Below are 16135 nucleotides of genomic sequence, written 5' to 3' on the forward strand. Positions count from 1 at the left end.
GAGGCCCTACCTGGATCTGAATCCCATCAGCCTGGTCCCCCATAGCCTGCAATTCAATCCAGCGACCCCCCCCGCCCCGGCCATGTCCTATCTTGCTATGTCTGCTTCCTTTCCCCATTAGGCTGAACTGACTTATTGTTTTGTGTGTGCCCCTCGCTCCAGGCTGCAGGTGACAAGCCATCTCCACCCTTCTCACTGGAGGCCTCACTCAACTAGAGGCTCAATGGTAGGCACTGCCCTATTCACTAGCCGACACAGGCTTTCCCTAGAGCCCCAAGGCAGAGCTATGGCTACAGAGCTCCTGTCCTAGCGTCAGGGATCCAGACGGCTTTGCCTCACACCGTGGCTTTTCCTCCTATGACACCACGCGCAGAGCCATGCTCCAGCCCCACCCTTCTCAGCTACAAACTACAACTTTTCAAAGGACGATTTAGCTATTCAGCCAGGAATCAGATTTCTTCTTTTAAGAGTGGTCACACCAACACCTAAGACAGTGAAACTCTGTTCCCCAAATCTAAGTGACCCCAAAATCACAAGCAGCTTTTAAGAATGCTGGCTCAGAGAATCACCAAGCTAACAGAACCAATTTCCAAGGGTGAAACCAGAGAACCTGTTCTTGTTTAAATTTGTTTAACTAGAACTCCAACCTGAAAGTCACCCCTAGTAACTGAAAAGCATGATTTGGTAGGAAGCCCGGAGGAAGCCACATGGAGACAGAGTTCAGGATTTGTCCCATGGGCAACTCCATGGGTGCATAGGCAGTGGAGGGCTGCTCCTCACCAGCAAGCTGGTCCTGCGGCTGGCAGAGTCCCCTCCAGATTCCCGCAGGCGCACCGACCTCATCCTCTCCAGCTTGCGCCTATGGACAGCATCTGTGTCGCCCTCTGCACTCTGGGGCCTGGGGCCCGCCCGAGTGTGGGTCAGCAGCATGGCAGCCAGTTCGCTGTCCACATCAGCTAGCTTCTGTGCTTGGACCACACGTTTTCCTGTTGTAAGGACCAGAGGAGGAGTTAGGAGTGGCCATGTGGACTCTGCGCTCTACCAGCAGACTGACTAGACGAGGGGGGGAACTCAAGGGTAGAAGGGTTCTTTGTAGGTCTAATCTACATAGGCCTCCCATCTAAGTATTCACCTACCTTGCTTAGCTTCCAAGTTCAGGCTCATTTAGGGTGGTATGGCCATACATGAATCTATGTGGTTCTAAACCATTGATAAAGATGGAAAATACAGACCCTGGTCCCCACACTCTCCCCCCCCCCATGCCCTGCAAATCAAAGAAAGTCTGGCACCAGTCCTACTACCCCCCAACACACACACACACACACACACACACACACACACACACACACACGAAGGTGATTTTCCGAGAGAAAAGCCAGGAGCTTAGGAGCAGACTCCCCAGAGACCCCTGCTACAGGATACCTGCCTCTTATAAGGGTACATCACTGCACCAGATCTTCAGCCCACCCTGTGTGCAGGGATGCCAAGCCCAAGTTCAGAACAGAAATAGGGCTCTGTGGATGTGGCCCCTTAGCTGGAGTCCTCCCAGCCTGTCAGAAGCAGGCCTGGTTCCAATGCTGCTCCTAGATGCCCTTCAGCTGCCTATGTCACAAAAATAGTCAGTCTCCTTGGTGGTGGGGGCAGGAGACTCTACTCAAACCCTGGACACCTCACAAGAGCTATTAGCAGTGAACAGAGCTAAATGGCCACACACCAGCAGGCAGGAGGGCAGATATACCTGTCCCTCCTTCCCACACGGAGCTGGGGCTAACAATGTCAGTGGGACTAATGATGACAATGTCATGCCACATGCTGGCACATGAGATTCCCTGACAATGAGTCACCCACCCAGGCAGGACAGGTGTAGTAGCACCCTGACTTGAGACCTGGGTCCTCCCGACTTGCAGGCACCATGAGAAGTTGCCCCCAGAGAGCAACACCAGCAGGGGTTCTCCAGGACCTGGCTCCACCTTCTGTCTCCAGATGTTGATGGCCTCCCACTGATAGTGTGCTCCTTCCCCAACTCACCCGCCTCTCCCTCTGTCACAGGGAAACAGTGCTATTTCCAGGCTCCTCACCATCACTCTATTTTTCAAAAACTTTTTTTGTTCTTTTTTTTTTTATTTGAGAGTGACAGACACAGAGAGAAAGGCAGAGAGAGGGAGAGAATGGGCGCGCCAGGACCTCCAGCTACTGCAAATGAACTCCAGACGTGTGCTAACCCCTTGTGCATCTGGCTAACATGGGTCCTGGGGAATGGAGCCTCAAACTGGTGTCCTTAGGCTTCACAGGCAAGCACTTAACTGCTAAGCCATTTCTCCAGCCCCCATAACTCTATTTTAAAGTCATTTAATTTTTGTAGATGCCATGAGTTGGATTAGACATCACAAGTGGCCGCCTGAACAGCATTTTCATGTCAGGACTCAGGTGTGAAGGAGGAAGCCTGGCCTGTAATCAGGTCTGAGCCCCCTGTGGCCTTGGCCCAGGAGGAACAGCAGGGTGGGCGCAGCCACACAGGTGGGAGTCAAGGTGAGCTCCAGGCTGAGTACATGGCACCCCAACAAATGCCTCCCCTGGTTACAGGGGAGTCAGAAATAAGGCTTTGGAGAAGCCATGCTTGCCAAGACACAGAAAGCATCTAGGACTTCTCAAAACTTTGCATAATTTCCTGATTCAGAGTCCCTTCTAAGGTGACACAGGCTCTCTTGGCAAACCTTTCTGCCCCCTGCTTCTGACGAGACCAGAGGCTGCAGGGCACCCAACTCCAGAACACTCCTTCTCTCCATGGGCCCTAGGCCAGGTAGTCAGAAGGGGCCAACATGGAGTGAAGACACACTGACCCCAAGATGAAAATCAGGGATAACCTCACCACCCTTCCCATCTGCTGACCAAATTGCCAGACCTCACTTGACTCCGTTTATTCCATGGTAAAATAAGAAAGCTGATCCAGAATAGACTCTACACCTGGATCATGGGTCCTTACAAACATCTGCCACCCCCACCAACCCGGAAGGATACACAGGTCTGCCCAGGGTCATGTCAGAAATTAGATGAGGTGGACACCTGAGTCCAGAGTCCCAGTGAGCTCTAAACCATGACCCTGGCATCTCCCCTAGAAACCCAGTTCAAGGCCAATGAAGCCAAGGACTGTTCACAGGCAGGGGAAAGGTTACTGAAAGCATGTTTACCACCTTTACTTCGAGTCTGGGTTCATGGATCTTTCAGGTTTAGACGCTAATAAACCTTAAGAGTTTCCCTGCTTTTTTCCCAAATCCAGACCTTTCTTGCCTAGACCCAGCTCTTTCTTTTCCAAGCTGGTCAGAAATCCAGTAAGCAGTTTCAAGTTTGATTTTAATAATCAATCTCACCAGGTGTTGTGGCATACTCCTTTAATCCTGGCACTTGGGAGGCAGAGGTAGGAGGATTGCTGTAAGTTCTAGGCCAGCCTGGGACTACACAGTGAATTCCAGGTCAGCCTGGGCTATAGTGAGACCCCACCTCAAAAATGTAAAAAAATAAAAATCAGTCTCATTCCCTCTTTATCTGTGTGAGGCCACTGGCAGGAGTACTGCTTCCTTGTGAAACATCACACATCATGGCTGGTTGCAGGGCCCAACCAGGAGGTACATGAAGGCTCAACAGGTGCCCAAGAATATTAACAGGCTCCCCAGCTGGACACAGACAGCCACTATCTGTCCTAGACACAAGAGTTATCAACAGCGCAGCAGTCATACACACCTACAGTCTTTGCCTCATTCTACCCACCCCACACGCACCATCTGCCACATGGGGCCCACAGTTTCAACTCACGTCTGGGACTTCCTGGAGTAAGGAGACTGCCCCCAGAGAAGAAGCTGGCTCCATCGTTTGAGATGACCCGAGACCTGGATGGTGGCAGTGATCTGGAACCTCTTGCTTTCTGTTCACATGTGTGACCTGAGTGAAAATTGCCCCCTTAAGACAAGGATTGAAGGAGAAGCTGCTAAGCCAGGTCAGACCTCCTATAGGGAGATCTGCCTTCAGATGTCACCTCAACCCTAGAACCTGCTAGCATCCCCTCATTCCCCTTCTGCACTCAGAACATGCCTTGCGAGGTGGACGGCAGCAGAAGCTGATCTCTGAGTGGTCTCACTCATCTGTACATGGTTCCTACTTTTGGGTGTCTAGATGGCCACCCAGAGCATCCCCATTTCTAACCACATCCTGGGAAAGCTGATGTTCTGGGCCTTTCCATGAATAAGCATACCTGAAGACAAAGGCCTCTGAACCCTGGAATCATCACAAAGCTAATATGCAACAGAAGGCTCTGCAGAGCAGCAGGGTACCCCCAGAACAAACCTGTCCCAAGAGCAGATCTGCAAAATCACCACCAAGAACCTGCAAATTGGGGTGCCTCTGAGAGGCAGCATCCGCCCGCGGGTGTGCTCTTCTGTAAGCAGGACTTTTCCCTGGGAGTGAGGCGAAGCACCGCAAATGAAGCCCCTTTCCAGAACAGGCCCCCGCTGCCAAAACACCTGGGCTGCGCGTCCTCCCAGCCCTACAGCAAGGATGGAGAATAGCCAGCATGGGCGTCCTGGAAGCTTTCCTGGGAGCTGTCAGCAGCAGGAACCCCTTCCCAGGCTTCCCGCCCATATTTGTTTCCCAAGGGAAGAAGGGGCTGACCCTGCTTGGCGGCCCTCCTGTCCCTCTTCAGATGCTCCTGCTTCTGGGCTCCTCCTGCCCACAGGCTGCTTCTTTCCAGGGCCAGCTCAACGTCCTCTGTCGGATCCACAGTCTCCTGGTTACAGAGGTGGCCTTTTCATCTCAGCTGCCAGACACATTTCTTCACTGAATGACCTGAAGACTTCCTACACAACAGACCTGAGCTGAGGTGGACCGAGGTGCTGTCCTCCATTGAGTCCAGCCAATCTCTAAACAGCTCTGATCAGGTGCTCAATGCCCAAGGGAACAGCAGCCTGTTCGTGTGATTCTGAATGACAGGTGAGGGTCCCAAATGCATCAGGCCATAGCAGACCATCACTCCAGAAGACCAGCAAGACAAGGGCCCCAGTATGGGCAAGGAAAAGTGCAGTTAACAACTGCAGTGAGCAGCTGAAGCAAGCAGACTAAAGCCAAACGTCGCCCCTTAGCAACCAACGTGTGTGCAAAGGCCATTTGCACTAAAATCCTTTTTGTATCGCCTTCAGAGTATTTACTGTGAATCTAAGCTCCTTCTGGCTGCCTCCTTAGCAGGCTCCTCACAGTCAAAGGTCTGGAAAGTGCTGGTGCTCTGCCACCTTCTCCAGCTGCTGCCTGGGCCAGATGCAGAATCCCCACTCAGCACCTTTCCAAAGCTCACAGAGTGGTCACATGTTTGGTCCAGCCACCTTCTCACAGCTGGAGAAATCTCTCACGACCAAGCTCTGTGTCGAGTGCTGCCTGTGATCACTGCCAGAAGCCAGGTGTCAGGGCTGCCCTGTCCCCAACAGAGACAGCCTCTTCAAAAGAAAAGTCACTCTAGCCAGTGTCCCATTAGCTGACTCTCACTCTTGGTTCTCCTCCCTGATCCTGGCGTTGGCTCAGTGACATGTGGGAGGGTAGCACCTCCACACATCCCCAGCCCCAGCTCAGAAGTCTGGGCTGAATCCACAGAGACAAGCTTCAGCATCTCCCCCATGCCTTGCTACTTACTGGCTCCCACTGTCAGAAGTCCTCGGACACACAAGGTCCACTCCACACTCCCGCTGCCCGAAGTCCTCGGACACACAGTGTCCACACTCCCACTGTCAGAAGTCCTAGGACTCGCAGTGACCACTCCACACTCCCAATCGGAAGTCCCAGGACACGCAGCGTCCACTCCACACTCCCAGGTACCTCAGTTTTCCACCCACCAGTCAAAGCAAATCCAGGCTCTGCTGCTTTGTTTCTTCCCGGGTTAACTCACTGCAGAAGGAGGCGGCCTGTAGGCTGACAGATCTTGGCAAGCTCTCTGTCACGTTCTGAGGACCTGTCCCACGACAAAGCCTCACAGGCAGCCAGCAGGTAGGCACACAGCTCCTTGGCTCAGGGAGGGTCGGTAGGGATTCATCCCACACGTGAAGGAAGCTCAGCTTTCTTGACCATTTTCATCTCACGGCTATTGGTTCCCCGAATCAGACAAGGAGGCCTTTGGTCCATCCACATCTGACTGACATGAGCACGACTAACACGGGCCAGGGAAGATGCTTTAAAGTCCGAGATCCATACGCACTGCTTGCGAGTAGGAGGCCATCGTTTGGGAGCTCAGGCTGGAGGCAGAATGGATGGTGACAGTGGCCACAGTGGTGAAATCAGCATGGCCCACAATCCTCTCGTGGGCAAGGGATGCTGCTGTCCTTTGTTTTGCTTCCTCTCATTCCTCTCACTTGATGAGCCGATTCATTGAAAGATGGGATGTAAACCGGGCGAGGTGGACTCACAATCGCACATTTTCTCAAGCAGGGACAGGTACAAAGGCGCTGTATTTCATCAAGTACAATTTGCCATCTTCAGTTGGCTCAGGGTTTTTTCCCCATTGGTGAAACAAAAGGTGAAGCTGGGGACCAACCCATCTGTGGCAGTGGTGGAGCAGAGAGTGCCACCACTAGGTGTCAGTCCCTCACTCAGGGCATAGCCAAAGCCATTGCCACAGGCTCTCTTCAAAGCCTCAGCTTTGCTGCTGTGGGCCTCAAGAACATGGACCCTTGACCTGGGGGACATCTGCCCTGCCATGTGCCTCCTTAGAAGACCCTCCAAGAGGCTGCAGAAGCAATAACACGATCTCAGCTGGTCCCGTGATGTAGATCATTCACCCACTTCACAGCCAAAGCCGCTAGGTGAAAGCAAGCATTGTGGGGCAAGAGAGAGCATGGAGAGGCTGATGAAGAAGTCAGGGCCTGGGTGGGAAGCCACCAAGAAAGACCACAGGATGGTAAGATTCCAAGAGCTCTGGGCCGGCTGGTGGACACACGCATATCTGTTAGCAGCAGTGTCCTTGCTTGGCCCCCGCTGGAGCGCACACTGTGAGCGCAGTCGTTTGGTACCAGCACCAGGCGAAGGCGCAGGCTTTGTTCGGTATCTGTCACTCTAAGGGTTCCCACAGCCATCACTGAACTCACTGCTATATGCCTACTATACCATATGAAATAACCTCCTTTATAAAGAACTAAAATCCATAATCCTTTTCCAAAATAAAAAAAATGCACAATTTCCAGAGGAAACCCAAGCATGGCTGCACAAACACACCACTGCGGCACACTCGCCCTTCATTTGCAGCTCGCCCCCACCACATGCATGCATGGGAAGCCCGCACACGGGCCACCTCAGGCTCTCCTTCCCATGGGCTTATCTCTCTCTTGCAGGCAAAGTATGAAAATGACAATTTAAGATAACATATAATGGAGCCCATCTTTCTTCTGAAGATAAGATTTTAAAACCTGGAGTCACTGCACATTTGCAGGCTGGTGAATTAAATATAAAAACAGCCGCTACGGTCTCAGAGCAGGATGCCTCTTGCAGCTCCCCCGTTGCATGGGCTCTTGAACAATGTCTGCTTCTCACATGTGCCTCATTTATTTCTCCACAACCTAATTGAGTTTTGCTGTTTCCATATTGTCTATTTTCCAGGTCGCCTCAGACTATACTTTGTAAACAGGCAAGCAGAAACCTCCAGCCAGACTTAATGAGCTGTGCACCTGCTCCTTGGCTGCTGCTGCCACCAGGGCTCCACCAACCCCTGTGCTTTAGGACACACCGGATGTGACCCGTGGGGCTCCAGGACTTAAGAGCAGGCTGGGTGTGAGGGGCAGAAAATTTCCTCATACAATGACAGTGGTCTTAGTCCCATCCTCGCTGAAGCTTCCCACCACTGGTCCACTGCTTTCTACCTTTCCAGGGACTCTCCCACCTTTCCAAGCACTCTCAAGGGAGCGTCAGTGGACATGTCACTAGCCCTGCAGGATTCCCTATTGGTCCTCTGTTCTGGGATGGGCACGGGCAGATGCCTGTCTTATGCCTCAACACCTCTGCCCACAAACCCCTCAGTCCTCAGTGAAAGCTGCTGGAGAGGCCCAGGTAGGGTCACTGAACACATGCCTCATACTGTCCCAGACCATGCCTCATCTCTGCTGCACAACCTTGACACCAAGTCGTGATGCTCTCCTCCCTTTCCTGTCCCTGATTCTCATGAAGTTTCACAACATCTCTCTTCTGTCTGGCAGTTCTGTGGGCTAGAACTCCAAGCAAGAAGTCCCTCCTGTCACCTAGTCACTCTATTTGAGGATGGCCACAAGGATGACCACAGAATGCAGTCAAACCTGAGGTGACTGATAATCTCAAGTCCAGCAGAAACTGGGCAACAAATGCCTGACACCAGGCCAGGCTCAATGGCCAAGGTCAGTCTGTCAACGCCACACTGACCCAAACCTTGCTGGCTTCCCACTAAGTGGGGGATGCCCATGGTGCAGCTTCCCCTCCTGCTGTAGCTCAGGACGAGTTCTCACTGGACAAATGGTACAAAACCAGGCAATGCTGCCAGGACTCTTACCCACGTTGGCCAAAGTCAGATGCAGCCGGCCCTTCACCACCGTGTGAACTCCAATGGGCTTGACACTGCCGAAGCCAGTCACATCTCCACTCATCACAGCTGTTTCCTGTTCGTACTCAGTGGCCACGACCTCCAGCTCGTGGGAGACCTGCACGGCTGGCCGCCCTTGGCGGAGGAGGTGCTGCAGAGGGGAGACAGTGCTCAGAATCTGGGGTCTGGCCAAGGTTACCTCTAGGTAGCTATAGGCAACAGCTTCTGATCTACCCAGAAAAGCCCTTGAGGAAGAAGAGGAAAAGAACGTCAAGGTCAGAACTCCAAAAGCCCTAGCCACAAAGCACATCATAGTGAGAAATAAAGCAAGAGGACAATTTTTTAAAAACATGGGGATCTTCAACAAAGTGCACCACGACCCACGCACTGAGTAAACTTTGGGAGGCACCAGGGCACACAAAGGGGCCTCGCAGCTGCCCTGGAGAAGCCAGCCTCCAAGGAGAAGACCAGAAAAAGCGCAACAGAATGAGATGCTTGGCCTTTCTCTGGAGTGCCCCAGGATAAAGACGAACTTTCAGAACAAAGGTAAGCCCATGGGCTTAGGGACCATGAGGCAGACAGACCAGGCCAAGGGCACAGAGCAAAGCCTGTGGACCAGGAAGCATAGGTTCCAGTGTGGCCCAAGGTGGTAAGAGACAAAGACCGTGGGCTGTGGGGACTGCTGGGGTTGGGCTGAGGCAGCCCGTGAGGACCTTTGTGCCAGGCTGAGGCTGGTCAAGGCAGAAGGCAGGAAAATCCCTGAGCAAGGACTGACAGCAGAGTTTTCTTAAATATGTCTTTTCCGCTATAGTATTTCAACCCTCAGGCTTCTGCCTGTGACCAGGCAAGGCATGCTGGGGAACTGTGGTAGAACTGCAAGCTCCAGCCAGCCTGGACTTCTACTGTGTGACCTCGGGCAACCATGTGCCTGCAGCTAGAGCTTCCTCATACATCAGAAGAAGGATAGGACCAAATTAAGATCCCAATGTTAGTAATTTTCAGATCTCTCCTAGAGCCACAGAAGCAGCTGCGACTGGGAGTGGAGATACCGAGACCTAAGCTGCCCCTAGTGGGCCTGTGACATTCGGAGGACATAATGGCAAAGAACTAGGCATCAGAGTAGAAACTGCTAAAACCTCAACTCTGATGGCCATCAGGGTGACCATGAGCCTTTCTCCACTGGAAGCACAGATCAGCAACAGGATCACCCCAAGGCTGGACTGACTGAATCACACCAAGAGACCCTGAAACCCACTTGGATCAATTTACCCAAAATTTTCCTTTCTTTAACAAAGATTTTGAACTTTAAAGTACAAGCAGAGAGGCTGGAGAGATGACTTAGTGGTTAAGCTCTTGCCTGTGAAGCGTAAGGACCCCAGTTCGAGACTCGATTCCCCAGTAGCCACATAAATCAAATGTACAAGGTGGCACATGCGTGTGGAGTTCATTTGCAGTGACTGGAGGCCCTGTTGCACCCATTCTCTCTCTCTCTCCCTCTTTCTCTCTCTCTCTTTGCCTCTTTCTCTATCTCTCTGAAAGAAAGGGAAGAAAGAAAGAAAGAAAGAAGGAAGGAAGGAAGGAAGGAAGGAAGGAAGGAAGGAAGGAAGGAAGGAAGAAAAAAAGCAGAACAGTAGGAAGCCAAAGTAAGAAGCTCTTCCAAGTACAAAATGTAAATCTCACCATGTCAGAGCAGAGAAACAAGACATCAAGGGAAAGAGCAGAACATGCTGGAAGGCAGGAAACAAAAACAAAGCCTGCAAAGGATGAGCAAGGAGGTACAGCTCAGGGCAAGAGTCATGCTAAGCATGCCCAAAGCCTGGGTTCCAGCCCCCACACCACCCAGCTCAAGGGAAGAGCCCAAGGCCTGGGTTCCAGCCCCACTCCCACCCCATCACAAAAGAAAAAGGCTGATCAGAGCACCTTGCCCACTGAGTTCTGTCTCACATCAGAGCCACCCCGCCCACTGAGGTCTGCATCAAAAGGGCCATCACTGCACACCTCAACTCCTACCTTCTCTGCCTAGGCTTAAAGTTAAAAGGCTTTGTCACTAAAATTCCAGATGAATTTGTCCACGCTGGCTTAAGGTTCTCTTCATGTGGCTGAAGATCAGATGACTTCTGTCAGATCTTGGGAGGGGTCAAGTGAGCCTTCCAAGATCTGTCCACCTATCTCTGTTCCCTCTGACACGCAGTGCTACCTCCATACTGTTTAGGAAACTCAGCAAAGACATACCCAGAGTGGGAGACAGACAACTAAAGGCCATGATGACCCCATAAGTTCCTGACACCAGAGGACCAGGAGGTCAGATAGCAGCCAAACTCTTCTGACTCCCGAATGGCTACAGACTCTGCCCAGGTCTGTAGCCCAAACACTGTCCCCACCCCTTGGGAGCACCATCCTCATGGATGGCACTGAACCTTAGAGATGCTGAGTCATGGGTGGGTGGTAGAGGCAGGATCTGGATCCATGGGTCAGGACGAGGGAGGGGCAGATAGTGCTTCAAAGAAGAGAAGCACAGTGTTGGGGACTCCAACCCCACCCAGGTGGATAGACCACATGGGGTGCACACAGCAGTAAAGGAGTGGAGTGGCAGCTGGGATCATTGGGTCTCAAGTGTTCAACAGCTGTGGAAGACAAGGACAAGACAGGGAGCCAAGCAGGCAGCAGCTACTGTTCAGGAGGCAGAGGAGGCTACAGATGCATAAAATACCAACAGTTAGTCCCAGCGGCACCTATGACCTAAGATTCATGACAGGCAGAAGTGGCCCCTGTCCTTGGCCCAGGAGTTCTCAGGGTAGCTTTACTTTGACCCTCTGGGGTTCCCTCCATGACATGACAAGGCTTGGGGAGGGGACAAGTGACATCAGCATAGGCAGACAGAAGAAGCCACATTCAGAATGAGATTCTAATTCTGACTACAATCAGAACGCACAGTTCAGGGAACAATAGTGTTGCTCACTGGTAGAATGTTTGCCTAGGATGTGCAATGCCCTGAATTCAATCTCCACTGCCACAAAAGCAAGGAAGGGAAAGGGAGGGAGGAAGGGAGGGAGAGGAGGGGAGAAGAAGGGAGAGGATAGGAGGGGAGGAGAAAAGAAGGGAGGGGAGGGGAAAGGAAGGAAAGGGAGGACAGGAGAGGGGAGGGAAGGGGAGGGAAGGGAAGGGAAGGAAGGGAAGGGAGGAGAGGGGAAAGGAGGGAAAGGGTGGAGAGAGGAGGGGAGGGAAAGGAAAAAAGAAAGGGAGGAAGGAAGGACTTATCCATTAACTACCAACAGGAGCCAGGTAACATCTCACACTTCAGTCATCATTCTACCTGATAGGTTAGCCCTCACCTGCCCTCAGACAACCGACATCGTCACTTTGGAAGGGGCAGAAAGGAGTGCCACCTGGCAGACCAGCATGGGAGAAGAGTTCACCAAGAAACTTTAATGCTATAGACTCAGTGGAGAAGCTTGTCCCTTCAGAGGGCAAGCAACAGAGCCAAGAAGAGAGCCACATTGCAGTGCACCACCAGGCAACACACCAAATGGTGACTGGCCCCCCAGGAGGCTGTGGGGTGGCATTCTGCCTTGTCTGTCCCACAGGAAGGCTGCTACCTTCATCGGGACAACAGCAGATCCAATGAGGAGCAAGGAGTCTCCATCCCAGACGTCGACCTGCAGGGTCTGCACAGCCAGGTAGTGGATGAACCAGTGCCGCTCGCCTGGCTTCAGGAACCCAGGGCCCACGGTGTACCTCAGCTGCAAGCCAGGAGACCCTGTGCCAAGAAAGCCCAAGTGAATCCAGAAGTAATTGGGATCATTTATCATCTTTACACAAAGACGAGAGTTCTTCTCTGGTCATGATTACTAATTTCTGCTTCCATCACGGCAATGGTTAATACACATATTAATCAAAAACATCATAAAATATCCAAATTAACAAAACAAAGAGTCACATTCAGAAGACTACACTCCTTTTCAATACACAGAACAAGCTCCCAAAATAAAATTTATGTCTTCCAAGTCCTTGTAAAGCAGTCAATGATGGATGGGGACAACGCCCTGATGAGGCGCGCCAAGGAGTTTATTATTCTGCACACAGAATATAAGAAAAACTGTAGTCCACATCTGCTGTCAGAACTGGGTCACACACGCATGCGTGCATGCACACATATGCACGCACACACCCCGGCACATGCACACACGTGCACACACAGCACTCAAACAGAGATGAAGCTACCAACGTGTCCTGCAGGAGCATAGAATACCCAAGGTACCCTGATGCAAACAGAGGGCATCCACCCCATGAGGTCAGGGGCACCGCTCTGAGGCTGCACCTGCCTATCAGGCTAACTGAGAGATGTGACTAGGCTGCAGCCCCTGTCTTTATCTCCCTGAAGAGGCACCGTCATTAATTCTGAATTGACAAACTGCCCCTGAGATCACCATTAGTTAAAGAGCAAGGAACAGCAGTGCAGAGAAACACATTCAAACCACATTTCTTCCCTTTCTATCAATAATGCTAACAGTATTTATGAAGCCCACAATGAGCACAGCCCTGGCCTCTAGGGAGGAGGGGTATGTGCAGCTCTTCACAGGGCTGAGGTCTACAGAGCTGGGTCGCAGTCTCCTCAGTTAGGCACAGACCAGCTAATGTGGCAGCCACAAGACCACTCATGACAGGCTTGCCATTTCCTCCCACTAGAGCCTCAGCCCCATGGAGCAACCACGGACCAATATCCCATCTGCTCTCTCCCCAAGACAGATAACTTCCTTTTATAGTGCCATTGAATGAGAGGGTCACAGCCTGTGACTACTGGCTTCTAGCCCTGGGGGACAGACCAGGCAGACTGGCAGCATGGGGTCCTGGGCTGGGACCCCAGAAGTGAAGCGAGCGAGCACTGGCTCTGGCATAGCACGATCATAATGAGGCATCTCTTGGAGTGAAAAGGCAGGTAGAGAACAAGGACAAAACACAGGAGGCGCAGGTGATAAATGTCACAGAGTTGCAGACAGGCCCCTACCTGGCATCTCAGAGATGACCAGACCAAGCCAGCCCAACCACAGCCTGGCTCCACAGACAGCTCTGAGTCCTCAGCCCCACCGCATCTGTGGAGCTCTGGGCCTGCCTGTGTTCGTGCAGAGCCTTGCTGGCTCCCTGCGCTTCTCAGAGGCACATGGCCCCTGGCGCAGACCCCAAACAACCAAAGCCCAGGCTCACCACACAGTGGCACCACTGCATTCCCCAGCCAGAGGAGGAACTGAGGTACAGGGATGAAGGAGTGCAAGCCCTCCATGCACCACAGCCAGACCTCTGGGGGCTGATCACCTAGTAACACACTGGGCAGTGCACTCCTGTTAGGAGCAATAGTTAGGAAGTACCATAATAGTTCTAAATAAACGAGGCACTCACTGGCAGCCACACCATCACCATGGCAACCGGGGGCCACAACCAGAGACTGGCTGTAAGCTGATATGCGAATGAGCTAACCCTAAGGTGGCTATCAGCAGCCAGGATGACTGAAGAAAAAATGGGTATAAGAGCCCCTGGAAAGCTCAGAACACTGTCACTCAACTCAGAGAGGCAGACTCCACACCCCTCTCTGTGTTGATGCCCGCCCACTCTGAACCCAGCTATCCCAAGGGCCAAGTGACTTCACAAGTGAGTGCCTCAGGGGTTTAGGCTCATTGAGAGGATAAAAGAGAAAGGGACCTGGCTTAATTAACATGTGTGAAGTGTAAATAAAGTATGGCAATACAATTAACATAATCCACCTCTGGAGGCAACTCCACACCCCACCTCAATGTCACCTATGCACATTTCCTGGGACACCCTGGGCCCAGTATGTTCCAGCTGACCCCAGGTTTCCCAGCCAGCCTCTCCCAGCATCCCCAGTCTGGCTCCCTCATCACTAAGCCCTGTCAGCTGCCAGCCAGCCCCTCCCAGCACCCACCCCCCATGGCTCCCGTGCTCCTTCTTCTCAACGCCCTATTAGCTCCTAGACCCTCCACCAGTTCCTCACTCAGCAAACAATGGCTGTGCCCTGCCACATGCCGGGCCCTGTACAAGGAGCATGAAGCAACAAGGTATACAGTGTCCCTACTCAAGTGGCACTGAGCAAGAGGACTGCCATTAAACACAGAGGCAGAGATGCACGCACAGGACTTTCTAGTGAGGCAGCTGCAGGCCACTCCTAACAAGCCCACCACCTCTTCACACTGGGACTGCGGACCACTGCACTCCTCACCAGCTGATTCAATGCTCCGCTCAGCTGCCACTCTTGAGACCCTAGCAACTAGCAATGCTTCGGAAGCACCTGCTCCCAGAGCTCGGGCTCAGAAACTGTGGTGGCATCAGGCACCAGCTACATGAGGAGCAGGCCTAGTAGACAAGGGCGTCCTCCTCCCCAAGCCTCCCCGCACGCAGCTCGTCTGGATCCTACAGCCTTCTCACATAGCCCACACCCAGGTCCAAGTCTGGGTGGATGCACCTTCCTCTCACTCAACTCAACCATTCACAGACACCTCTTGCCTTAGGCAGGCGTCCACAACTCCCTTGAGAGAGATATTTTGCAATTCCCACCTCTATAATTCGCAATGAATTATAGTCTCCATGAACAAATACCCAGGCACCAAGGACAGCAGAATTCCAGAGACGCGGGGAAGCAGATGGAACACAATGGCAGACACCCACTCTTCACTCAAGGGCAGATCGGTGTAGTGTAAACAAGGAGAGGCCCAGAAAACCTGAGCACCTAGTCCACCAAGTACAGCATCTGCAGACATGTAATGAGTCTTGTACTCCAATGACAGGGAACATGTCTTCTGAGGTGCATTTAGAATGTTAATAAAAGCTGACAGCATATTAAGCCACAAAGAAAACCTAAATGCATTTCATAAAGTAGAAATAATGTGAATAGCATTCTCTCCTCACAATGCAATAAACCAGAATTTAATAGGCTAAAGTCACAACTTAATCATAAATAACTATCCAAAGGGTAAACAAATCTTCTCAGCATTCAGTATGTAAATGCAGGAGTTCAAAGTCATCCTCAACTACATAATGAGTTCAAGGCCAGTATGGGCTCCATGAGACTGTCTCAAAACAAAAAAAAAAAGTTTTCTAAAATATAATTAATGGGGCTGGAGAGATGGCTTAGAAGTTAAGCACTTGCCTGTGAAGCCTAAGGACCCCAGTTCAATGCTTGATTCCCCAGGACCCATGTTAGCCAGGTGCACAAGGTAGCACATGCATCTGGAGTTCGTTTGCAGTGGCAGGAGCCCCTGGCGCGCCCATTCTCTATCTATCTGCCTCTTTCTCTCTCTGTTGCTTTGTCTGTCGCTCTCAAATAAATAAATAAACAAATTTTTAAAAATAAATAAATAAAAAATAATTAATGAGGGCTCAGGAGATGGCTCAGTTCATAAAGTGCCTGCCATGCAGGTGTTATGACCTGAGTTCAGATCTCTGACACACACATAAAAATGCCAGGTGGGTATGGTGGCCTGCCTGCAATCCCAGTGCTGGAGAAGCACAGACGAGATCCCCACGGCAAGGTGGTTAGCTAGACTAGCTGAATTT

General features: G+C 51.8%; 1 protein-coding gene across 9 annotated transcripts in view; it reads right to left on the reverse strand.

Moving 5' to 3' along the window:
* Nphp4 (nephrocystin 4) overlaps positions 1 to 16135 on the reverse strand; it is a 121914-nt gene that overhangs the window by 10716 nt on the left and 95063 nt on the right. For all 9 annotated transcript variants that reach the window (XM_045150035.1, XM_045150034.1, XM_045150033.1 and 6 more), the window contains 4 exons: positions 12169 to 12329; positions 8543 to 8723; positions 3811 to 3936; positions 781 to 986 (listed from right to left, as the gene is read on the reverse strand). In XM_045150035.1, the coding sequence (XP_045005970.1) occupies positions 781 to 986; positions 3811 to 3936; positions 8543 to 8723; positions 12169 to 12329 (674 nt within the window). The remainder of the gene's footprint in view (positions 1 to 780; positions 987 to 3810; positions 3937 to 8542; positions 8724 to 12168; positions 12330 to 16135) is intronic.

The sequence above is a fragment of the Jaculus jaculus genome, chromosome 5, assembly GCF_020740685.1.
Source record: "Jaculus jaculus isolate mJacJac1 chromosome 5, mJacJac1.mat.Y.cur, whole genome shotgun sequence".
In the NCBI taxonomy this organism is placed as follows: domain Eukaryota; kingdom Metazoa; phylum Chordata; class Mammalia; order Rodentia; family Dipodidae; genus Jaculus; species Jaculus jaculus.